General features: G+C 37.9%; 1 protein-coding gene and 1 non-coding gene across 2 annotated transcripts in view; one reads left to right on the top strand and one right to left on the bottom strand.

Annotated features, from left to right (window-relative positions):
• The first annotated feature begins 5,426 nt into the window (after window positions 1-5,426).
• The window catches only part of Fam169a (family with sequence similarity 169 member A), a 71,545-nt gene continuing 51,526 nt past the window's right edge, over window positions 5,427-25,445 (top strand). The window contains 2 exon segments of the mRNA XM_047555152.1: window positions 5,427-5,679; window positions 23,555-23,689. Of these exon segments, the coding sequence (XP_047411108.1) occupies window positions 23,558-23,689 (132 nt within the window). The 5' untranslated portion in view covers window positions 5,427-5,679; window positions 23,555-23,557.
• On the bottom strand, window positions 19,960-20,033 carry Trnaa-cgc (transfer RNA alanine (anticodon CGC)). The gene has a single exon. It is a non-coding gene; the product is annotated as a tRNA-Ala (tRNA).

Below are 25,445 nucleotides of genomic sequence, written 5' to 3' on the forward strand. Positions count from 1 at the left end.
ATAGCACAGGGTCCATCTAGCATAGCACCTAGCATAACAGACATTTCAAAAGACACGTGTTAACAAATGCAGAAATATTGGGTGGCAATATTTTAATATAAATATTTTCTAGAAGGTGGATATTCACTGATTGAGAAACTGTATAGTTAAGTCAATATTCTGGTCTCTAAAATCTAGAGTAATTCAGAACAAGGGTCAATTTCTTTACCGCTCCAAATCTGTTTCCTCACCTGTGAAATGAGAATAATATATTCTACTTTAAAAGGACATTTTGAAGATCAAATAAGATCACTAAGTCCAATATTTAGACCTTCTGGTATAAAAGTGTTTGATAAATGTGACAATGACAATGTGATCATGATACCTTACCTCCATACAGGAGTTCTGCTTTACCTACTAAACTGTTACAGGTGTGTAGCTTTTTCAACAAGCCTTGCAGCTTACTATTAGCAATTTTTAAAATGCCTCTGGTTGCATACAATAATATAGTGAAGTTTTATTTCTTTGATTCATAGCAGTACACCTATAATAATATATTCAAGGTATTCGCACATTTTGCCTTTTTTTTTTTTTTAAAGTTCCAATGACATCTTTGAGTACATAACTTTTTTCTTCTGACAAGATTCCTTTGGATACATTTATCAGAGTGATATGATGGGTAATATATTTCCATTTTCATCACTTTTCGTATGTATTGCCAGGTTGCTGTCTATAATGTAGACTATGTAATTTTAGGATTCCTGTCTACATTCTGATTCTTTGTTTTGCTTTAAATTAAAAACGAAAGGTGCAACTGGGTCCAGTGGCACATGCCTGTAATCCCAGTGGTTCGAGAGATTGAGGCTGGGAGATGGCAAGTTTAAAGCCAGTCTTAGCAACTTGGCAAGACCCTAAGCAACTCAACAAGACCCTGGTTCTAAATAAAATATGAGCTGGGGATGTGGCTCAGTGGTTAAGTGCCACTGAGTTCAATCCCCAGTACCAAAACAATAAAAAAAGGTACAATTACACTTTTCCGCCTATTCTTTATCTACTTGGTATGGTGATGACTTAGAGTAACTTGTTCCAGACTACTGCAGTCAACTGAAATCCTTTCTCCCGGTAGTATTGGAGACTAACTGAAGCAATGTCTGAGATGAATAATGTCAAATGTACTATGTGAATAACTATAAGATATTCTTTTCATAGTCATATGTCTTCATCAAACCCTAGGTAGGCGAGGCAGGGTGAGCACTAATTTCTGCAGAGGCACTTATCTAATCCAAGAGCAAAATCAAAGGACACTGTGCATGTAGGACATAGATACTATAGAAGGGTGCTTTTTTTCTAGCTATATCAAAGACACCGTTTTAAACTTTGAATATTAGCTAGGATTGCAATTGTTGGCAAGCAACAGATAGAACTAGAGGTAGGCAGTTAATATAGCAGTTAGTATAGCAGCTCCATGACATTATTATTGCCCCAGGTTCCCATCTCTGGCCTCCAGCAAGCTTGGTAGATAAATTTCATTCTCAGGATCACAAAATGGTTGCTCTGCTCCCAGACTTATGTCCTCCTTCCAAGTAGGAAGGAGTAGAAAGCACAAAAGGCAGTTATATGCCAGTCGAATCTGTTCGTTTGTTCGTTCTTTGTTTCCAGAAAAACAAAAACTTTCTTGGAAGTCATATCTAATCACCCTCTGCTTACATCTCATTGGCTAAAATGACCATATTGCTATCACAACTGCAAGAGTCACCTGGGGAAGAAAACAGTCTTAGTGGGGCACATTGCCACCCTGAACAAAATTGGTTCTGTTTGAAAAAAGAGGAGAATGGATGGCTAGACAATTTGCAGTATTTACTGTGGTGTAAATCTGAATGTAATTTTTCATTAGTAACATGGAATGTACCATGTTCTTTCTCTTAAACACCAACTAAACTTAACAAGGACTCTGTCCCAACTGTCTTCAAGGCAAAGAAATAAATGAAATAAATGCAACTGGGCTTCTCAAAGACCTGTTATTTTTCTTGTTCTTCAGGTTCTTCTCCTCTGTGTATATATCACTCAGGAATTTGAAATCTGAAGATTATTAGTAGTGTTTTGACAGAGAAAACCCAGTCAAAAAACTGTTTTGAATCCTGAAAGTATTCCTATTTCCTCATACAGTGGGGAAGGAAAAAAAAAATTATTCTAGGATAGGGAGTCTCTTTTCTTCTTTTAGTGCCAGGAGGAAAGCTTGTTTTCTCATTTTCTCATCAAAACCTTCTCAATGTGATTTTATGAATTTAAATATATATAAAGGATCCTACTTGTACCCTAGTAAGTATTAGTGGTAGGTCAAAGATTGTGATGAATCATTTCTGAGGCAATGTTTTCTACACTTAATAAATATAAATAAAACTTATAACTGTGTCTAGGAACCTGAAAGAACACTTAGCAATAATCCCTAAAAGATGTGAAAAGAAAAAAAAGTGCTTTTCGAAAACTAACAGATTATAAAATTTTGCTTAATATATATCAGAGCAAGTCTTACTAGTTTTTTTTTTTTTTAATAATACTTTAATTCTCCATGCTTCTAGATAAGAAATCATTTAAACATGAAGGTACAGGGTATTTGATATGTTTTAGGGCTTCAAAAGCAAAATTCAATCCAATCCATTGGTAAAGGATTTTGTGTACAAAAAGGTAGTGTGGAATTCTGGCTAAGGAGGTGTATCTAGCCTAAGTGCCAGGGTTACTAGCTGTATGGCCATGGGGAAATTACTTAGCTTCTCTGAATGCCTCAGTCTTCTCAGGTAAACTGGTAGTAACATTAGCAAGTACCTGGAAGACCAGGTAGGAGGATTAAATGGATTAACTTCTACAAAAAAGTTAGTAGTGAGCCTGGCAATTATTAGCAGTCAAAAACATTAGCCAGAGCACGGTGGGGTGGTGCATGCCTGTAATTCCTAGTGGTTTGGGAGACTGAGGCAGGAGGACCCTAAGTTCAAAACCAGCCTCAGCAACTTAGTGAGGCCCTAATTAACTTAGTGAGACTCTGTTTCAAAATAAAAATAAATAAAAGGGCTGAGGATTTGGCTCAGTGTTTAAGTGCCCCACTTAAGTGGTTAAGTGATTAAGTGAATCTGGGTTCAACTCCCAGATTCCCACCACCCCCAATTAACCATGATTCTAGTTATTAGGAATTCCTCATTCCCACTGAAACTGAAGGGCTCTTTTTTGATTATCTGTATTAGCACCAAAATCCAGTGTTGGGGCAAGCTTCTCTTACTAAGATGGTTCCATTCCCAGTTAACATATAATAAAAATGCAATGAAAACTCTTAACATGTTTCCTTCTGCTTACACCATAACGAGATAATTAAAGCAAGTATATGCAAAAACAAAAAACAAAGCAATAATATTTTCACCCTTTACAAACGTTTCAAATGAAAGTCTCAAAGCATATTCCAAAATATTTAGATAGTGATTTACAGCATGTATTAATCTGATAAAGACCCATTTTTTTAGGTTTTTGCCCACTAAGATTTAATATATCTCAAAGAGGGAAGTAAATGGTGATTTTTTTTTTTTTTTTTTAATCTCTTAAAGCAGAGTCATGTTACCAGTAGAGAAGAGGATTCAGACAGTGCCCTGGTGAAAGTTGGGTGTTTGATCCACATAGGCAAGAGATAGAACTTCTTGAGTAGGTCTCAACAGGACAGTTGCTCCAGGAAGCGGGCGGGTTTAGCTACATGGAGGGTGGCTGTTGGAACCAGTCTTTTATCCAGCTGGGTGAATGTAGTTCACCTACTAGAGTCCTACTAGAGGGTCCAGACATTTGGGAGCAAGGGCTCTCAGGGAAAAATTCACAAAGATTTCTCAAAGAATAGCTAAAGACCAGTCACACTTAGGCATTTCAAACATTATAAACAAGGCACACTGTCTAGCTTTACACTAAGACCTGAGGCTTCAACATTCAAGGGGGACAGTCTACCTGCCAAAAGACTTTCCAAAATGGCAATTGTTTGGGATTACTCTGAATCCCTCACATACAGCTTTAGAAATATCGTCAGAAATTATAAAACTCCATTCTTCCCTGATTGGCTGTGGATAGAACCCAACTATTCAAAATTTCTGCTCAATTAAATCTAGCTCATTGTTACCTTTGCACTAAGAATGGTAAATGTTTGATTTGTAATATTTAATTAGAGGTCTTGAATGTTACACAACAAACAATAGCTATAACGTTGCTTCTTTGTGCAACTGGAGACAGAAAAGCCCGTTTGTAAAAACAACAACAAACAAACTGGACAAAATAAAAATATAGCTGTCAAAAAGTATTCTGAGTTATTTATTTATTTTTAAAAACCTTTATTTTGTTTATTTAGTTTTATTTATGTGGTGCTGGGGAACGAACTCATTGCCTCAAGTGTGCTAGGCAAGCGCTCTACCACTGAGCCACATCCCCGGCCCAGTATTTATTAATCTACCGGTCATTAGTAAATTTGTGAAACACTGATGTCGTGATTGTTGAATATTTCCTGGGAATGATAAGCAATTTCAAACTTCTATGGATGAACTTAAAATAACTTCATGGCTCTTGGATGATTCCAGAGTTTATGTATTAGAGGTCTTAAGATTATTTAAATACTTTTTCTCAGCACATTTATTAAATATAGTTAAACCATGCATGCATTACTTAAAGAAAATTTACCAGGTTTCATTGCTTGGCAGCGTATTTTTCTTAAGTGGGCGTTGATTAGCAAAAGGGCCCTGGGCCTCCAGGTGAAGTGAGGTGGTAAGCCTAGGGGAGTAAAGCAGGGTGGAGCCCTTTTTCCAGGGTTAGGTTAGTTTGTATTCATTAGATTCTGAAATAGGAAAGGTCAATGTCGAATTTGATGCCTCCTTTTCTCAAGATGAAGTCGGGGGTGTGGGATTATCCAGATTGCGAATGGAACCCACGATTTCGTCTCTCCCTTGCGAGCTGCTAGGTGGCAGTGGGAGTTTTAGGAGGGAGGTGGTGGGGCGAAGGCCCGCGGTCCTCGCAGGCGCCCTCCGCATCCGTGTCCTCAGGCCGGGATCTGGCCCGGATGGCCGCTCCCACCCTGGGGACATTTTCCGAGGGCCTGCTTCGGGCTGGAGGAGAACTCTGCAGGGCTGTGCAAATGGGATTCTCCGAAGGTTGACATTAAAGGAATACGCAAATTCAGCACCATATCCCCCGCGGCTTACTCGCGTCTATTTTTATATCTAAGCCAAGGTCACTCTTTAATGCCCGGCCGTAGCCCTGAAGGCGTAGCGCTGCCCGGTGACGGCGCGCGGGGCTGGGAGGGGGTCGCCCGGAGTCCCCCCGGCCGGTCTAGCGCGCACCTGCCCGGCAGGCGCCTGACAGCGGGCCCGGAGGGAGGCAGGGCGGCGTCCCGGGCGCCGAGGAGGGGCCTCGTCGCGCGGGCTGACGGGGGGGATTCGCGGTGGGCGCGGCTGCGAGGGCTGGAGGCGCAGCGGCGCGAGTGCGTCACGCCGGCGGAGGGCACGGTGGGCTGCGGCCGACCCGCGACGAGGAACCGGGCGTCGCGGGCGAGGGGCAGGCGGCCGTACCCGCCCTGGCAGCACGGCCAGGGACCGGCCGGGGGTCGCCAGCGCGCAGCCGGCGGCTCCATTCATTCGCGCGGCTCCGCCTCCTTGCCCGGGCTCCGGTGGCTCGCGGGACGCGTCCGAGGTGAGTGCGCTGCTCGTCCCGGCCGGGGGCCGCGAGCGAGGCCAAGGCTCCCGCGTCGACCCCGCGCCCCCGCCCGCCTCCGTCCGGGCCTCGCGCCCCCCGGGCGGCGACTCAGGCCGTGAGCTGCGGGCGGCTCGCGGACTCGGCCAGGCGCAGGCCCATGCGGCCGCCGGGGCCCGGGGCGCGCGTCCAGCTGGCGGCGGCCGCCGGGGGCCCGCAGGGGCGCGTGGCGCCCCCAGGTGCGCCGGCGTCCGCGTCGGCGCCACCATTTTGTGTGAGGGAATGCCTCCCTCGCCTGCCTTCGCTCGCCGGCGATCGCATTCCGTGTCGCAGCTGCTGCTGGCGGAGCCCCCTCCCCTCCCTTCCCACGCTCCCCACCTGGAGCTCGTCGTTTTCGCCGACTGCCTCGGCCGGGTGAAATGCGGAGCTGGTGAGGTGTAGAACTTAGGCGTGTGGGCTCGGGGTCCGCCGCGCAGGTGGCCTCCCAGGATGCACTGACCACCCCGTTACCTTTAGCTACTCTGGGATCGGTACCGTACAGATTGAATCCCCTCTGGAATTCGGGTCATTGCAATCTTGTTCTAATTTTGTTGTGAGCCGTCCATTATGCAGTTTTTGCAGAGGCCCGTGCCTCTGGAAATGGAAGGATGAAACCTTGAGCCCTGGATGGTTTATGGCTCAGGGGTCTGGATTACGTTGGATCCTAGTATTGCCCTTGGGGAGAAATGATGAGACATTTCATCACTCCAGCTTCAGAAAATTGGTGTGGGTATCTTCCCAGGAGTAGATTCTAAGGTAACCACCTGATGCAGGTCCCCTCCCCCCTCTGGGAGATCTTTCGACGCCCAAATTTAATCGCTTGGTGAAGATTTTCGAGGGGGTTGGGAAGTCCTAAATGAGCCCCTAAAGGAAAAGTTTTGTGATGCTCTCAACTGTTACACGATTTGTCACTGTCAGATTGCTGAGAATTTGGTAATTCTTGTTTTAATTCGTTGTTTCTTTCTAAACGTATTACTTTAAGTACCTTGTGGATTATGTCTTCACCAATGGTATTTTATCACTGCATCACAGATAGGGATTAACATCTGGAATGGAGGCTGTTGCATAATACGGAGATTTGAGCCCCGGAGGGAATTCTCCAAAATGGATTTGGAGAATTGGAGTGCCATGTTTTTATTAAAAAATTTTTTTTGCGTATCACAGGATGTACAGGTAATCTTGGTGAACTCTTATTTGTTTTTCTACTATGAAGTATTTACAAGAGGAAAGACTTCTGTTGACTAATGTAGGATGGACCAGACTCTTTTCTTTTTCTTTTCTTTTCTTTTTTTTTTTTTTTTTTTTTTTTTTAAACCTTTTCTTGTTTGGGGTTGGAGAGGGAATGAGAAGCACCTGGGAAGTCCATTTGTAATGAGACTTTCAGTACAAACAGAGGTAACAGTCTTTCACTGGAAGCTTGTAACTGTTATAGTGTATTGTTTTTAAAATCTATGATGCCCATCAGTTTGGGAATTAGAAATCTTTATTTAAGTAGCAACATGGATTTTCCATGTGAGTGATCATAAATTAAGGTGCTTTACCCGTGAATTTTAGATTTTCAAAGGTTTCCTATTAGTCTGACCTTCGAAATAGTATTAAAATTATTACAACTGGTATTATTTCTTTAATAAATATATATTAGAAAAGGACTTAACTATGAATTTGGGAAAGCAATATTTAATAATTGAATGCTTTTGAGTAAATTTCCACAAACTCTCCTTATTAAATTATCTTTTTTTTTTTTTTCTGTTTAATCAGAGACCCTCTCATTAATTCTGTCTACAAACAAGTGATTGCATTTCCTGTATCATCTCTGGTATAAATATCATGCTTCCCATTAATGATGTTTGCCCTATAGGGAGGATTATGGAGTATGGAAGGGCCCTGACATTTAGAGATGTCTTGATTTAGGGAGTTTAAATAAGCAAAGACTAAGCCAGGCAGGGCCATACACACCATGTTATCCCAGTGGCTCCAAGAGGCTGTGGCAGGAGGATGGAGAGTTCAAAGCCAGTCTCAGCCAGAGAGAGGTGCTAAGCAACTCAGTGAGACCTTGTCTCTAAATAAAATACAAAATAGGGCTGAGGATGTGACTCAGTGGTGAAGTGCTCCTGAGTTCAATCCCTGGTACAGCATCCTTCAAAAAAAAAAAAAAGGCAAAGACTACCTGCTCAAGATTGCCAGTGTCAAGCACAACTCATACCTTCACCGTGGTTCTGTTAATATGGAAGTCAGAGGTTCATTGGCTTGGAACAATTGTATTTAATTGACTTGAATTTGGAAGTGATGTTAGTGTGCTTGTTATCTTTAAAATAAGTTGAGATTTAAGTTGAGATTTTGAGCATTATTTTACTACTGATTGAGAAATTGGAAGAAAAAAATCTAATATTTTTCTCCATAAGCTTCTACCTAGATAACTGTTAAGAGGTCTTATGCTTGTTATGTTTAGTCACCTGCCTAAAAATGCAAAAAGATTTACTTTTTAAAAGTAATTTGAATATTAAATAAATAAGTATTCAGGTAGAAGTTGAGAAATATCTGTCAAGAATTCTGTAGAAAGAATTGTTGGTTGGGTAGGAAGTTAAATGAATATTCATATTCCCTCCCATTACCTTTATGATTCTAAATGGAAAAAAGGAATGGAGTGATTATCGTATTTAAAATGGTGTTCTCTTCACACGCCATTAGGCTTCAGCTTTGTGTAGCCCTGAAATTTAAGTTCTAAATTTGGTATGCCTCATTGGTAGAGGGGTATTTCACAGTTCCTTCAAAGACAACAACTTAATGTAGATTCTGTGAAGGGAAAGATGTGCTTTAAAGATAATCAGGGGAAAAAAACAAAAAAAAAAAGATAATCAGGGAAAAACTGAAAATTTACTTAAGACATTGTAAAATAATTATTAGATGGAATTTTAGAACTGTTATATGATATCTTAAGTTTAATGTACTCTGTATTAATCTTTTATTCATCTAGCCTAAGATATTTTTTGGATTAGAAAGTTTGTGACCCTAATCTGGGTTTCAGCCCCTGTATTTTTTTTTTTTTTTTTAAGACTTATTTTGGTTGGTTTTAGACTGAGCCAAAGGTTGTGTTCATTTATTCAATAAACATTTGAGTGTCATATGTTGTAGTATGCAAAAGAAACAGTCCTTTCTGTCATGTCTATTGTTTAGTGAAGTAGTGTGGATTAAAATTGAAATGTACAAAGAATTTTGGAAAATGTTGGAACAAATCAATTTAGTAAATTTCATTTTTTAAGAGTGCCAAGTTGCATGTTGTCACACTTTATTTGTAACTTCTAAAGTATGTAACTAATTTAAATTGGAAAGTTCATTCAAGTAAGATTTTAATATGAGCCAGACACTCTTAGTCTGGAGACCAAACCCTAAACGTGCTAGGTAATCTAGAAATTTGATCTTATGTGGGACATGCATTCAGTACTCTCTCCTGTGAATAAACTTATCAAAGTGATATGGGCATGCAGAAACTGCGTTCATTACTTCTGTCTGAATGAGTTCAGACAGGCTTTACAAAACAGTTGAACTTGGTCTTGAACAATAGATGAATGAGAATTTTCCAGAAGTTTTTGGAGGTGTGGGACGTGATGAGAAATGATCCTAGCAAACACTAAAGCACAGAGTTATAGCTAGTATCCTTCCACAATATTAAGGTCAGTTGAACTGACCCAGGTCCCATGGTGGGTTGGAGCCTGCTTGTGAATAGATGTGTGACCTTATGAGTTTTGCTCCATGATGGTGGGAAACCACTAATGGATTTTAGAAGAGTTGACAGTATCCCCCCCACCCCAATCATTCTAGTAGCAGTTTAAAGGCTAGATTGTAACGAAGAAACCAAATAGCAACTCTTGTGATGATCTCCGCAGGGATCTGAAACAAGGCAGTGGCAGTGATAACAGGAGGGGCAAGTTCTAAGGGACTTTTGCTGGAGTAGGAAGGCAGCATATTTGATGAAAGGGGCTGTGCTTTGATTTCAAACAGATTAGGGTCCTGCTACTTATGGTTGTGTAAATGTGGGACAGTTACTTATGCTTTTCTGAGACTTGACTTTAGCTATAAAATGAGTGTGTGACATCCCTTGTAAGCATTTCTTTTTAAAATTGTTGCATTATGCTTGTGTATAATGGTGGGATTTATTTTAAATAGTCATATATGCACACAATAAAAAAAATATAATTTGGCCAATATTTCTCAGTATTTCCCTTTTCCTTCCTCTCCTGCCTCCTCCTGATGCCTTTCCTCTGCTCCACTGATCTACCTTAGATTTTCATGTGCCAACCCTCCCCATCTTTCTTTTCCTTTTTCCTCTCTTTCACATGAGAGAAAATATGTGACTCTTGACTGAGTTTGGCTTATTTTGCTTAACATAATGTTTCAAAGTCCATTCATTTTCCTGCAAATGACATAATTACATTTTTCTTTATGACTGAATAAAACTCCATTGTGTATACCACATTTTCTTTATTTTGTTGATGGACACCTAGGCTGATTCCATAGTTTGGTTATTGTGAATTGTGCTGTCATAAACACGGGTATGCATGTATCACTGTAGTATGAAGACCAATACTTCAGGATAAATACTGAGGAGTGGTATAGTTGGGTCATATGGTGGTTCCATGTCTTTTGAGGAACTTCCATACTGATTTCCATAGTGGTTGTGCTAATTTACAGTCCCACCAGCAGTGCAGAAGTGTCTGTTTTTGTCTCCACATCTTTTCCATCATTTATTATTGTTTGTATTCTTGATGGTTCCCATTCTGACTAGAGTGAGATGAAATCTCAGTGTATTTTGTTTTGCATTTCCCTAATTGCTAATGATGTTGGACATATTTTTCATATATTTGCTGTCATTTGTATTTCTTCTTTTGAGAAGTGCCTGTTTAGTTCAGTTGCCCATTTATTTATTGGGTTTTTTAAGATTTTTTAAGTTCTTTATAAATCTTGGATATCAATCCTCTTTTAGAAAGCAAGTAAATTGAAATGATTAGAAATAACATCATAATTCACTGCCTGACATCTGTGATCTGTGCCTAACAACAATGTTACCAAATTTTATTTATGGTCCTGACGAGTAGTTGTGGCAATAAAGAACAGGAATGATTGAGTTTAGGATGATTCCAACAGATCTTAGTATATAGTTGGGTCAATACATGCTGTATTAACATAGATTATGAAAAGAGGAAGGAGAAGTAGGTTTAGAGAGAGAGACTCAACTTTGACCTGTATTGTTTAGCATTTCCTGAGGAAAAATCTAGGTAGAGGTATAGAGTGAACTGTTGCAAATAGAATAACCTTTTGCCTGACTTTTATCTTTCTGGGCCTCCGTTTTCTCATGTGTAAAAGAATAGTTAGAATCTATCTGAAAATGTTATTGACAGAATTAAATATGATGACATATCTAAAGGAGAGCTAATTTTATCTGTGAAATTAGGCTAGTTCTTAGTATCTAGTTCAGGGGTCCTCATCTTTTTCTCCCTTTTATTATTTCCTCACTACCACCCCTTGTATAACATTTTGTTGAGGTACATTTCAAAGTAGTAATTTATTTTCTCATTTTAAAAATTAGTTGTGATTTAGCTACCACTTACCAGTCCAAGCTTTTGATGTGCGTGAGAATAAAGTGTAATCACAACTTGATAGAATTTTGGTTAAAAATTAAGAAAACCTTCAGTCATCGTTAGTGTATATATTAATGTAGAGGAAATGTACTTTTTTTTTTTTTTTTGGTGGTGCTGGGGATCGAACCCAGGGCCTTATGCTTGCAAGACAAGCACTCTACTGACTGAGCTATCTCCCCAGCCCGGAAATGTACTTTTTTTGAAAGATTGAAATAACTCATGTTAGTCTCTTAATACATATATTTCAGCTTAACAGCCTATCTTCTAATTTTAGATTTGGTCTTGTTTTGTATTCACTGTTTATACTGGATAGAAAATATAGGTGAAGTTAGCAAAAAGCACTGAAATTTTAGGTGTCTTTATTTGACTCTGGAATATATAAAAATACTTGACATTAATTTCATGAGAGAAGAAATTAAAGTGATTCTGGAAAAATTTTGTTGGAAAATACTAACTTTTGTATCAGAGTAGCTTTTAAAAGTGGGGGAAAACACATTTTATAATATGGTTCATATGGTTTCACAATTTCATGTACAAGGGACCTCAGTTGAAGTCTAGGGACTCTTGGTCCTCCTTTCTGGAACTCTCTGATATTGTCTTGGATGGAGCCAATAGAAGTTCTTGTGCATTTGAGAATACTTAACACGGGGCATGGAGAGGTTTCTCTTACCCTAGCTGGAAACAAACCAGCTATAACAGACAGTATTCTTTGACCAGCTATTGACTGGTCCATGTTTTCATGTAGTATGATTCATTTGTGGGCGATATTGGTTGTTGGAAAGTGCTAGTTCTTTTAGAGATAGGTAGAATACACTTGAAGTTTTCATTTGCATATTCATTCTTCAAATATTTGAAGGGTAGCTTTCTTGCTACCCTTTAGCAAGAATTATTTTCCCCAATTTCTGTTCTTCATCTATGGTACCATGGTTTGGAGCTTCTTACACCATCATAACCCTGGTAATGAAGCCCTATTCTGTAATTATTTTGCCTTAACTTAAAAAAAAATTGGTTATGTTTCATATTGAATCTAGTATCACTAGATATCAAGGTCTTCTTATTTGTCTGTATCCTTTAGCAGTGGATAATTAAAAAACTAAATCAGGTGCTGTGACCCTTGCCTGTAATGCCAGTGACTCAGAAGGTTGAGTCGAGGATTCCAAGTTCAAGATAAACCTCAGCAACATGGTGAGACCCTAAGGAGTTAGTGAGACCGGCTCAAAATAAGACATTAAAAAAGGGCTGGGAGGTGTAAGGAATCCCACGAAAGCCACACCGGACATGGGAAATTGCATGAGGGTTTATTAAGCAAACAGAGTGTCTCCCTGCAGGGTAAGAGAGAAAATGAGAGGAAAAGAAAGGGAGAGAGAAAGGGCCTGTGCAAGAAAGAGTGGAAAAGCTAGGGGGAGAGAAAAGCAAGAGAAAAGATGGTGGTGAAGCTATCTTTAAGAATCCCGCTGGGTAACAGGGGACCAGTAATGGAGAAGGATACTTGCAAGCTGACTGATGAACCAGTAGCTAGCTAGGATGTCCACAGACTGACAGTAGTTGGGAGGCAGGAAAATGGCTGCAATGGAAAGGGTGGGGAGAGCAGCTTTGTACATTACAGGAGGCAGGTGTGGGGCAGTAACTTGGGAGTTTGAGGCAGGAGGATTGCAAGTTCAAAGCCAGCTTCAGCAGTTGAGGCCCTAAGCAACTTAATGAGACTCTTTTTAAAAATAAAAAAGAAAAATAAAGAGGGCTGGAGATGTGGCTCAGTGGTTGTGTCCCTGGTTCCAATCCCTGGTACCAAAAAACAAAACAAAACAAAAAACCAACTCAGATGGATCATAGTGATTAGACTATCAGTATTAGAAACTCTGAAGACATTATTGCAAGGTTTTAAAAATCTTAACTCCTCAGGAGTTAGATTGGTTATCTTTTATAATAATTGTATTTCACTTAGATACATTATGGTTCATATTGGCTTTTTGCCTTTACTGGGAACCTGGCTACCAGGTTAAAACCTGCTAGAGATAGATCTAGGTTCAGAGCCTGACTCTGCCCCTTGGTCAGTGTGCTTAAGTACTCATCATCTGGAAAATGTGCATAGGAATGCCTGCCTCATAGGATTGTAGGATGTTCAGTCTGGTGCAAGGTACAATTAGTAAATGGTTCTCTCATCATCAGAACATGCCTTCTGGGGCTGGGGTTGTGGTGCAGTGGTAGAACACTTGCCTTGCGTGTGTGAGGCACTGGGTTGGATTCTCAGCACCGCATATAAATAAATGAATAAAGGTCCATCAGCAACTTTAAAAAAAAAAAAAAAAGAACATGCCTTCTGAGTTTAAAATCTTGACCCCTTTGTAAATTAAAAGACCTTTCTTCCTAGCTTCTGTCTTTAAATAAGCTGTTAAGTGTTTCGAAGGAACATAATCAAGTGTAGAACTCTGTTATTAATTAGAAAGGAAATAAAAAAATCCTTTGGCCCATTCCCACTTTTTACATGTGTGGAAAAAAATGGGTTTTGCTTTCCCGGAGTTTGAACTATGTAGGATAGACAAAAATGAATCCCAGTATTATGTGTTAAGTATTTGTTCAGGTAATTGTATTAAAAGAAGTGTAGTCTGCCCTCTTTATCTATGGGTTCTGCATCTGCCCATTCAACCAAAAGCCAGTCAGCAATATTTGGGGGAAAATTGTGTCTATTGAACATGTACAGACTTTTTTCTTGTCATTTCCTAAACAATACAGTGAAGCAACTATTTATATAACTTTTAGATTGTATTCAGTATCTTATAATTTTTTTGTATAAGTGTTAGGAATTGAACCCAGAGCCTCACAAATGCTAGGCAAGCGCTCTGCCACTGAGCTACACTCTAGTCCTTTATTTGGTATTACAAGTAATCTAGAAATGTTTTGAAGTCTATCAGAGGATGTACATAGTTTATATGCAAATACCATGCCATTTTATGTAAGGGACTTAAACATCTGGGGATATTTGGTATGGGATTGGTTCCACAAACCAATTGCCTGTGGACACTGAGAAACAAGTGTGTGCAGAAGGTACTTACCATAACTGCCATTCAACATGTGTCTCTTTAGTTCTTCCTGTCAATCCATGCTATACATAACTGCTGCATAAGTTGTCTCAAATCATAACCTTGAAATGTCTTATCCCTTCTCAAGTTCCCTTAATGACCTTCTGCTTGTATAGCAAATAAAGCCCAGATTTTTTTTTTCTTTTTCTTTTTTTTTTTTTTTGGTACCGGGGATTGAACTCAGGGGCATTCAGTCACTGGGTCACATCCCCATCCCTTTTTAAAAAGTATTTTATTTTTAGACAGGGGCTTGCTAACCTGAGTAGGACCTTGCTAAGTTGCTGAGGCTGACTTTGAACTCCAGGTCCTCCTGCCTCAGCCTCCTGATCTGCTGGGATTGCAGGTGTGCTCCATTATGCCCAACAAACCCAGAGTATTTAGTCTGGTATTCTTGATCTGCTGTCTTCTGTCTTCAATTTATTTTCTTTGCATTTCTGCTACTATTTGTCTTTATGTGTTTAACTCTCTTGGTAAATCCAATGACTAGCCATTCTCAGTATGCTTTCTGGGTTTTATTTAGCATTTTCCCTCCTTCCCTCATTTTAAGGGGCTTCCCCTCTGTCTCTGCCGATTGAAAAGCCATCTGTTGCTATTTATCTAATGGCACATCGTTGTTCATCTATGGCAGTTCTTCCTCCTAGTACCAGTGTATGGTTTATTTGTACACATTTTTATTTGTTTATTTGTTCATTCATTCATTTTTCTTAGTAAAATGTTTGGAACTTAGGAAATCTGATGCTTTTTTCCCCTCATACCAAGGGTTGAACCTAGGGGCACTTTACTGCTGCGCTTCAACCCCATCCTCAGCCCTTTTTATTTTTTATTTTTGTGATCAGTTCTTGCTAAGTCGTTTAGGGCTTCACTAAGTTGCTGAGTCTGGTCTCAAATTTATAATTCTCCTGCCTCAGCCTTCGAGTTCCTGGGAATACAGGTGTGTGCCACTAAGCCCTGCTCCTACTACTCTTACCCTTTTCCCCATGGACATGTTGCCAATGAGAGATTAAAAATTTTTCTTAATCTGGGTAAGAAAGTAGCAAGAGCAGGTGTGTAGATAGGACCATGGCTCCAGGTGCAGAGTTGGAGGGGCCTGGAAAGGAAAGAGAAATGGCAAGCCTGTGCTTCAGAGATTGCTGTTTTGCCAAGTTGGTGTGGTGCTCTGCAGGTAGTGGCAGTCCTGGTTGCATTTTTTAGTTAATGTGTTAAATAGCTTTATATCATTGTGACAAAATGCCTGAGATAATTGATTTAAAAAGAAGAAAGTTTTTTTTTTTTTTTTTTTGCAGTGTTGGAGTTTGAACCCAGGGCCTTGTGCTTGCGAGGCAAGCATTCTACCAACTGAGCTATATCCCCAGCCCGTAAAGGTTTATTTTGACAGAGTTGCAGTAGTTTCATTCCATGGTTGCTTGGCTCCCTTGTCTTTCATGAGGTGGTATATCATGGTGAGAGCATGTGGCAGAACAAAGCTGCTCACCTCAGGGGAGGTCAGGAAGCAAAGAGAGGAAGGACCTGGGCTCTAATATCACCTTCAAGAACTGCTTCAAGTGACTTAACTTCCTCCCACTAGATCATCCTTTTCAATTCCAGCACTTCCCCATATCACCATAGTCTAATACATGGGCCTTTGGGGGATAATCATCCAAACCATAACAGTTATCCAGTGGAAACAGGGAGTGCAGTCCAATGGTGATGATTGTTTGGATCCCCTCCCCTCCCCTCTCCTCTCCTTACCTCTCCTTTTTTTTTTTTTTTTTTTTGAGACAAGACCTCACTACATTGCCTGGACTAGTTTTAAACTCCTGGGCTCAAGGGAGCCTCTGTCTCAGCACCCTGAAAAGCTAGGAATATACGTAATGAATGCCACCATGCCCAGCAAAGATGCAAACATTTTAAATATATATTTAACAGTTAATTGCAGTTTACTTCTTCCTCAATCTGAAATCTTTGCTTCTATTTAAACTTTTTTTTTGTTCTTTTTAGTTATATGTGACAGAATATATTTTGACATATGATACATACATGGAGTATAACTTCCTGTTTTTGTGGTTGTACATAATATGTAGTTACACTGGTCTGTATTCATATATGAACATAAGAATGTTATGTCTGATTCATTTTACTGTCTTTCCCATTCTCATCCATCTTCCCTTCCCTCCACTCCCCATCCCCATTGTGAGTCAGCATCTGCATATCAGAGAGAACTTTGGCCTTTGGTGTTTTGGGATTGGCTTGTCTCACTTAGCACGATAGTCTCCAGTTTTATCCATTTACTGGCAAATACCATAATTTCATTCTTTATGACTGAGGAATATTCCATTTTATATATGTACCACATTTTCTTTGTCCATTCATATGTTGAAGGCCACCTTGGTTGGTTCCATAGCTTAGCTATTGCCTCCACTTGTTCTTGTATTGTCCAGTAATTTGCCCACAACTACACAACTAATAATCCTGTCAGTTTGGCTCAAGAGCACACACCCTTTTATTTTTTATTTTTTTGACCTTGAAAATAACATAATTTATAAGTTATTTTGAAAATTGCATTTGGTTACATATTTCAGAATGTTAATTATGACAAGTTGCAAAGACTTTAAAAAATAGGAATTAAAACTGAGTAAGCATTTTCTTAACAATTGCTATATGGGGGCACTAATTATTTTAGAAGGCTCTTTTGTGAGGGCTTATAGTTCATCATGAAGAGCACACATACCCTTAATGAGCATTTTATAGTACCTTCACACCTGCAAAATCCTGTCATGTTTCTGGATTTTACTTTTGAAGTTCTATAACATATCAAATGCCCAGTACATATATATTTGAATGATTTCTTATCTAGAGGTGTTTACCTGGACTTGCAGAGAGATGTAAAATTTTAGTTAGAAAAAACACCTGCAAAATGCCCTTTGAGAAATATTAAGCAATTGTTAGCCATCTTAGGGCTCCTAAAAAGCTATGCTTTTGAATGTACCGTTGTATTGACAGAATAGATATTGGAGTCAAATATTAGCTCCACTGCTTACTAGTTGTATATAGTTATTCAACTGCTTTGTGTCTTAGTTTCCTTGTCTGACAAGTGAAAATAATTAAATTACCCACCTCGTGGAATTGCATTAAAAATTATATCAGGGAATTCAGGACAAATGTTTAGAATAGATTCTGACACATAGTCCACTATTGGATTGTGATTATTATTTCAAAAGATGGTTTTGCTTCCTACTTGAAATAAAAAGAGGCAATAGATATGAACCTTGTGTACCTTCCCATCTGTTACCTACAAACTTAGAGACAGTACTCAGCCACATGTAATTCAATATTTTTCCTTTCACAGAGAGCAGAAAGGGACCACTGAACACGTTGAGACCCTTCCGAGATTTGGATAGTTGTAGCAGTCTATTCAATTACTTCATTTTGGTCTTACTCAAAATCAGCTCTCAGAGTGAAGGTGAGTGGTTGTATGAATCTAGGATTTAGGGCCTTTTGTTGGGCAAGAGAGCTAGGAGAATAAGAGGTAAGTAAGATGAAGACTTAAGTTGAATTGATATGGTGCAGGACCTACATTAGGGAAGAAAATGTTAGGGAGGAAAGAGAAAGGAAGGAATTTATAGTAAGGCTCAGAAACAGGCTTATCTGTGTACTGCTTGAGAGTATTGCTGATTGTATTGCCTGGATACCTAACTTGTATGCTGGAGAAACAGTCCTGAGAGATAGGATCATGACTTGAATCGGTCAAGCTCATTATGTTTTCTCCAATAATTCTTTCAGCTGTACAATATTCATACATTTGTTGTGGTTCTGTTCCTCCCCTCAAACATTTCTAAACATTAACCTAGGGAATCATGCAGTAATTTAAGAACTGAACATACAAATAGGTTCCTCTCATTTTATTTTATTTTATTTTTTGGTACTGGGGATTGAACCCAGGGCTTTGAGCACGCAAGGCAAGCACTCTACCAACTGAGCTATCCTCTCATTTTAAATAAGGGAAAAAAAGAAAAATAGCAATTTATTTTCCACCTCATTTTCATGTTTTTCTTAGAGCAGTCATTCTTTAAAATAGTTATAATTCTTTGGGGGAAAAGGGTGGAATTATAAAAGATGTATACAATCAGCTGGTGCTAGTGGGCATTGTCTAGCTCTTATGTAAGAGGTCTGCTTATGTTTTTCACAGGTTAGCTAGGATTAATGAGCATACCATTTGCTTAATTTATAAATTAATTTGGACACTTTTTCACACTTCGCTGTCCATTCTGTGTCAAGTTTTTGACGAGTTAGATGGCCTAAGGCTATATTAAGCTTTCTCAGTGATGTAGAATATAGTTAGGCCTTTTGGTTTATCTCATGGGCAGAGCATAAAGTCTTTGACAAAATTTGATCTGACAGCTTTATAGTTACGTAACAGAGAACAGAAGCTTAAAAACAACAAAAAGAGGAAGAATTGGGCATTTATCTTAGCCCTTTTCTCTCTAGACTTTACACCCTTCCCTTGCCTCTCTAAACAGGGGCAGAACCATCATAAGTCTAATAATTTACATAGTCTTAAATTCACCAAGATTTAAAAAACCAATTATCCTAAAGAGGTGAAAAGGTCTTTAGGATAATCCTGTCCAGTTGCATCAACTTACCAATGAGGATACAGAAAGCTAACGAGTAAAGAGGGTAAGTAATTTGACTACAGTAATAAAGCTGGTTAGTGGCAGAGCTGACCCAGGAAACAGGGTCACAGGATTCTAGTTCCAGTGCTCTTTCTGATATAATGTGATAAGATAATTATTATTATATTTTATAAAAATAAATTTTATGTAACCATAACAAAATTCAATAATGTTTTATTTTGCATATTGAATAAAAATACTTATATTGGAAGGTGTATCTGACTGGGTTCATATTCTTGCTTCACTAGTGGTATGATATTGGTCAAGTTTCTTAAACTCTAAAGCTGTTTCTTCATCAATATAATGGAGCTAATCAAAATACTTTGTTATATGTTAAATGTAAAAATCTCCTTAAAGCTTGGCATATGGACACTTCTCAGTAAGTGTTTCCTGCTGTTGCTACTGATACATAATCATTTCTAGTTCTTTCATCATTCTTGACATTTAATACTATTTATCATTGAGAATGACTGGTAAGGAAAATAATGGATTTAAGGACAGAATTACAAACAAAAAATATTTTAGAAGGTGTGCGTGTACGTGTATGTGGGGGTGTAGCTAGACCTTTGAAGTTAGGGAAATGTTTTCTTTATTTGTATTAAAAAACTTAGGAAGGATCATTTTTTTTAAACTGGGGATTGAACCCAGGGCACTTGGCCACTGAGCTACATACCTAGCCTTTTTTTTTTTTTTTTTTTGTTAAATATTTTTGAGTCAGAGTCTCATTGAATTGCTTAGGATCTTGCTAAACTACTGAGACTGGCTTTTAGCTTGTGATCCTGTCTCAGCCTCCCAGGTAGCTTGATTATTGGTGTGCACCACTGTGGCTGGTGACATGGTTGTTTTTTTTTTTTTTTTTTTTTTTTTTTTTTTTTTTTTTTGCGGTACTAGGGATTGAACCCAGGGCCTTGTGCTTGCGAGGCAAACACTCTACCAACTGAGCTATATCCCCAGCCTGACATGGTTGTTTTTAAGCTGTATTCAGAAATCGTAACTTCTGTTTTTTTTCCCCCAGTGCTCTTCTCTTTGTGAGTCTGAGGGTATCTAAATTCCGGAGTCAAGAAATAGGATTGTTTTGTATTTAAATAAAATTTTGTATATAAATAAAATAATCATTTTTGACTAAAAATGATATTTTTCTATCTAAAAACAAGTTATTTTTCTACTTTAAAACCATAATCAGTTGAGACCCTGTCTCTATAAATACAAAATAGGGCTGGGGATGTGGTTCAGTGTTGAGTGCCCCTAACTTCAAACCTGATACCAGACAAATAAACAAGCAAAACCCCTCAATCTAGGACTGGGGTTGTAACTCAGTGGTAGCATTCCTGCCTCGAATGTGTGTGACCCTGGGTTTGATCCTCAGGGTCAAACTCCTTAATCTAAAAAGATTTAAGAATGAAGGATAACGAGTTGTGTTTTCACACTTTAGTTATGTTCCACTTACTTTCAATCCATGGAAGAGTCTTTTTGTCGTGAGCAACCCCATAGGGACAGGGCAGTGGTTTCTAATGTGTTACTGATGCTCATGTGGTATAGTGGTTTAGGAGGTGTTTGTAAATGGTATTCAGGTGACCATTTAAATTATGATAGGAATTCTAATGTCAGGAAAATTTATAATATATCAAATTGGTCATGGTAGGTCTTAATAGTTGAAGATGCATAAAAGGTTAAAAAGAAAGCAAGTTGAAATTCTTATATACAGTATCACATGGATGGTCCTTGAAACTTTCATCCCAAGTGAAATAAGCAGACACAAAAGGATACTTTTTGTATAGTTCCACTTGAAAGTTAGAATAGTCAAATTCATAGAAACAGGTTATCAGAGGCCAAGGAGAGGGAGGAATGGGAAGTTACTATTTAGTGGGCACAAATTTTCTGTTTGAGGTAATAAAAAATTCTGGAAATGGATTGTGTTGATGGTTGCACAACATTGTGAATGTACTTCCTGCTTCTGAATTGAACACTTAAAAAATGGTTAAAATCATACATTTTGTGAGGTATATTTTACCACAAGGGAGACATCTTTGGGATGAGATGTATATGTGTGTGTGGATTATTAAAAAAAAGTGGTTGAAAAAAATATAAAATAGTGACATAGGCACTTGGTACACAGAAAAAGGTTGAGGAAGCATGCAAATTATTGAAGTTTGGGCAGCACTGGGATAGAGAAAGGATGGATCAGTGGATTAGGGAGACCTGGCTTATGTCTCCAGTCTTCCCTCTGCCATGAACTAGGAGGGTGGGCCTGTACATGACTTTTGTACAGCATATTAGTGGGAAACCAAGACCTCTGAGACTGCTTGGTATCCCCAAGTTCTCTGATTTTTGTGTTATGTCATTGGGTTCTTTATTAGAATTCCTGTTACTTATTTAATAGAATTTTTTCCTTTTTAATAAAATTTTTGAAAAAACACACATTTAGAACTTTTTTTTTTTTTTTTTTTTGCGGTGCTGGGAATCGTACCCAGGGCCTTGTGCTTGCAAGGCAAATGCTCTACTGACTGAGCTATCTCCCCAGCCCCACATTTAGAACTTTAAATGCGATGTTAGCATTTAGCCTTTTAAGAATCATAGTATTAAAGTAACAGATGAAAAAGAAAAAAATCTTATGTAAACTTGTTTTGATGCATTCTTGTTATAGTGTGTTCTCGTATTCCTTGCCTGGGCTGCCATATTGTTTTCACGTGGTGAAAATCAGCCTTGCTTATAGAATATTTTACAGACCATTAACATTTGAAGACCAACTGCAGTCTTAAAATATTAATTTATAATTCACCCTTTAGATTACAATTACTCTTTAGCAAATGAAAATTTTAAATGTGTTTACAATTTAAAATTTTTTTTTTCAATTTTAAATTTCTAAGTAAAATTTTTAATTTTAAATATGTACCTTCTTTTGGCAGGTGTTAGGTGAATCTTGTGAACTGTTTTAAGGGGAACACTGATACTAATCCTCTTGTGCTTTATCTAGTCAATGATATGGCATATTAAATTCCTCAGTATTTTACTAGGATATTTGGATCTTTGTTAAAAATATTTAGGTGCTTGGATATTTCATATTTGGAATCCTATCTATAAGAGGGAAGAAACACATAATACATTCTCTTAACTAGTGTCTAAGCAGTGCTTTTTTTTTTCTTTTTTTGGTCTACTATTGGCCATTTGTTCTGTATTTATGGTTTCATATAAAGTCATCAGATTGCTGGATCTGACTGTGGAACATAATGTGTTTCCTTAGTTTGCTTTCACATATTGATTTTTAACCTTTTAAGTTGTAGATGAACATAATACTTTTATTTATTTTTATGTGGTGTTGAGGATCGAACCCAGTGCCTAGGGAAGTCCTCTACCACAGAGCTACAACACCAGGCCCACATGTTGAGTTAAGATATCAAAGATTTGCCCAGGCTAACAAATAGGTTTCTTTTACCACAGACCTACCATTTTATTTTGTGGTCCTTTTCGAACTATTAACATTTTACCTTACCCAAGTTCCTGGTTACTCTTTTTTGAAATTTATTGGTCTTTTCCTTTTCTTAAAATTTGGTCAGAAATCCTGTTTCACAAGGATTTTCACAATAGTTCCACAGATTTTCTCCTAAAAGGAAAAATGTAGACATTTATACTTAATAACAGCTGAACTGAATTTGGGTATTTTCTTTCTAGGTTTTTTTTTATCAAGGTAATTCAGCAAGTGGTTTCCAATTTGGTGTATTTGCAAATAGTAATGATAATTCCTTCTGCCCTACAACCCCACCTTATCCCATTCCATCCATTAGTACTAATTGCTTTCCCTTGTTTGGTTGCATTGGCCAATACCTACATAATGTTACATAGTTGTGGAGTCCATGTTTTTCTTGATGGTAGTGCAAAAGCCGTGAGTGTTTCCCCACACAACAATAAAACTAAAATATTCCAGAAAGAAATGGTTGGTTTTTTGTGTATGTTTTCAAATATATTTATGAGATACTATTTACATGTAATATTCATCCATTGCACTCTACAATATAATGTTTTTTAGTACATTTATAGGTTTTTTTTTTTTTTTAAGTACATTTATAGGTTGTAACTATCACCACAGTCTCGTTGTGAAGCATTTGCGTCATTCCAAAAAGTTGCCATGTGTCCTTTTACGTTGACTTATGTTGAGGGGTATATAAAGGTATATTTACATGGATATTTTTGTGTGTATGTGCATATGTATGTTCTATACCTGTATGTCATTTGTTTTTATCATTTAAGGAAGTAGTCATTAATTTCTCTTTCATTGCCCACTTTTAGTAAAAATGAATAATATTAGAACGTTTTCTTTTTGGCATACATGGTTAAATGATCAGGTTCAAATTGTCTTTTGTTGTAGTGAAATAGAAAAGTTTTGTTACAATAAAATGTGACAGTATTACAGTAGAATTTGTAAAGGAAAGTGGCATTTTATGTTCTGAAATCTGTTGTTCCTTGTTGTTTGTTAAAGAAGATGGCATTCCCTGTGGACTTGCTGAATAATTGCAGTCATGAGGAATTGGAAAATGCTGCTGAAGATTACATGTCAGATTTAAGGTGTGGGGACCCTGAAAATCCAGAGTATTTTTCTTTTCTCAATATTACGGTAAGGCATTCTGCAGTAATTTTTTTCCGTTAATCTTTTCAGTCCAGTTTTTCTATGAACTCAATATCCATTTTCAAAAAGATCATTTAACAGTGTTAACCATTCAGTTTTGAACAGATGCCTGTCCAGTAAAATATATTAATATTAGTTGATTAATAGATATCATGATCAATTTTGGCTTTTATTTTTGAAACCTTACTAAGTTCTTGAGGCTTGCCTTGAACTTGGAATTCTCCTGCCTCAGTCTCCTGAGTCATGGGATTATAGGTGTGTACCACCATGTCCAGCTATGATCAATTTATTTATTTTTTTGGGGGGGAGCACTGGGGATTGAATCCAGGGATGCTTAACCACTGAGCCTCATCCCCAGTCCATTTTTTATATTTTATGTAGAGGCAGGGTCTCACTGAATTGCTAAGTGCCTCACTATATGCTGAGACTGTCTTTGAACTCATGATCCTCCTGCCTCCGCCTCCCGAACCACTGGGATTACAGGTGTGTGCCACCATGCCAGGCTATGATCAATTTTTAAAAAAAATTATTCTAGTTGTAGTGACAGCATGCCTTTATTTTATTTTTTATTTTTGTGTGGTGCTAAGGATTGAACCCAGTGCCTCACATATGCTAGGCAAGAGCTCTGTCACTGAACTACAAGCCCCAGCCCCTATGATCAACGTTTAAAAGAAAAAATTCACAGATTATCATAGGTTATTTCTTAATGTTTGACTTTTGACCTTTAAAATCACATGTAACAAGTTTACCAGTTTTGCTAAGACTGGTTATATTGGAGCTGATTCGATTAAGTTTACTTCAGATTTGGAATTTGTGAGTTTAGAAGTTTGTTTTTAATTAAAAGAATCAGCAAAGTCAGCAGTGGTGATACATACCTGTAATCCTTGTGACTAGGGAGACTGAGGCAAGAGATCACAAGTCCGAAGCCAGCCTTAGAATAGTGAGAGACACTGTCTCAAAGTTGTGGGTAAAATTCCCAGTACAAAAAAAACAAAAGAAGACTTTAAAAAATCAGCAAAACACTACATTACATTATATTGTAATGAATCTTTTCTTCCTCTTTTGAAAATAGTAAAATCAGATTTTCTAGTCAGTAAGCCGTGATACATTGTGACAGAAAGATTATGAGACTTGGAATGATTTGAATTCCACTGTGAACTGAGGTGAGCAAATTCCTTTAACCTCTAGGTCCCAGATTTTCCTTCTGAAAATAATTTTGATTTAAAGGATTTGTAAATCTTCCCTAGCACCAGTATTTTATAATTCTCAACATTGAGATACTGACTTTAAGTGGAGATTAATGGAGATTTAAGTGTTAGATTAATGTAGGCAGAAAAATGTAGAAGCATTGTATGTATCTTGCTGAAAAAGAAATTTACTGAACTGGTTTGTTTTACTAGAAAATGCAATCTCCCACGTGTAGTCTAAATGAAGATAATAAATTATAGTTAATTTTCAGTGACTTTTGGGGCCTTCTTGTATATGGCTTTTGTTTTTATTCAGTGGTATGACTAGAGCCTAGTAATATTTATTGGAATAAATTTTTGTTTTTAATCCCCCAAGATAATACAATTCCTTCAAAAGGGAAATCTGTCTGATTTTTACACTTTTTTAATGACAGACTAGGAATGTTGTCTTCTGTCAAATGAAGTTATATAATTAAAATTATATAAGAAAAGTTTGATACTTTGATAAACATTTTGATGTTTTTGTCATTTTTTTAACACTTTTTATTCTTTTTAGT

The sequence above is a fragment of the Sciurus carolinensis genome, chromosome 6, assembly GCF_902686445.1.
Source record: "Sciurus carolinensis chromosome 6, mSciCar1.2, whole genome shotgun sequence".
NCBI lineage: Eukaryota > Metazoa > Chordata > Mammalia > Rodentia > Sciuridae > Sciurus > Sciurus carolinensis.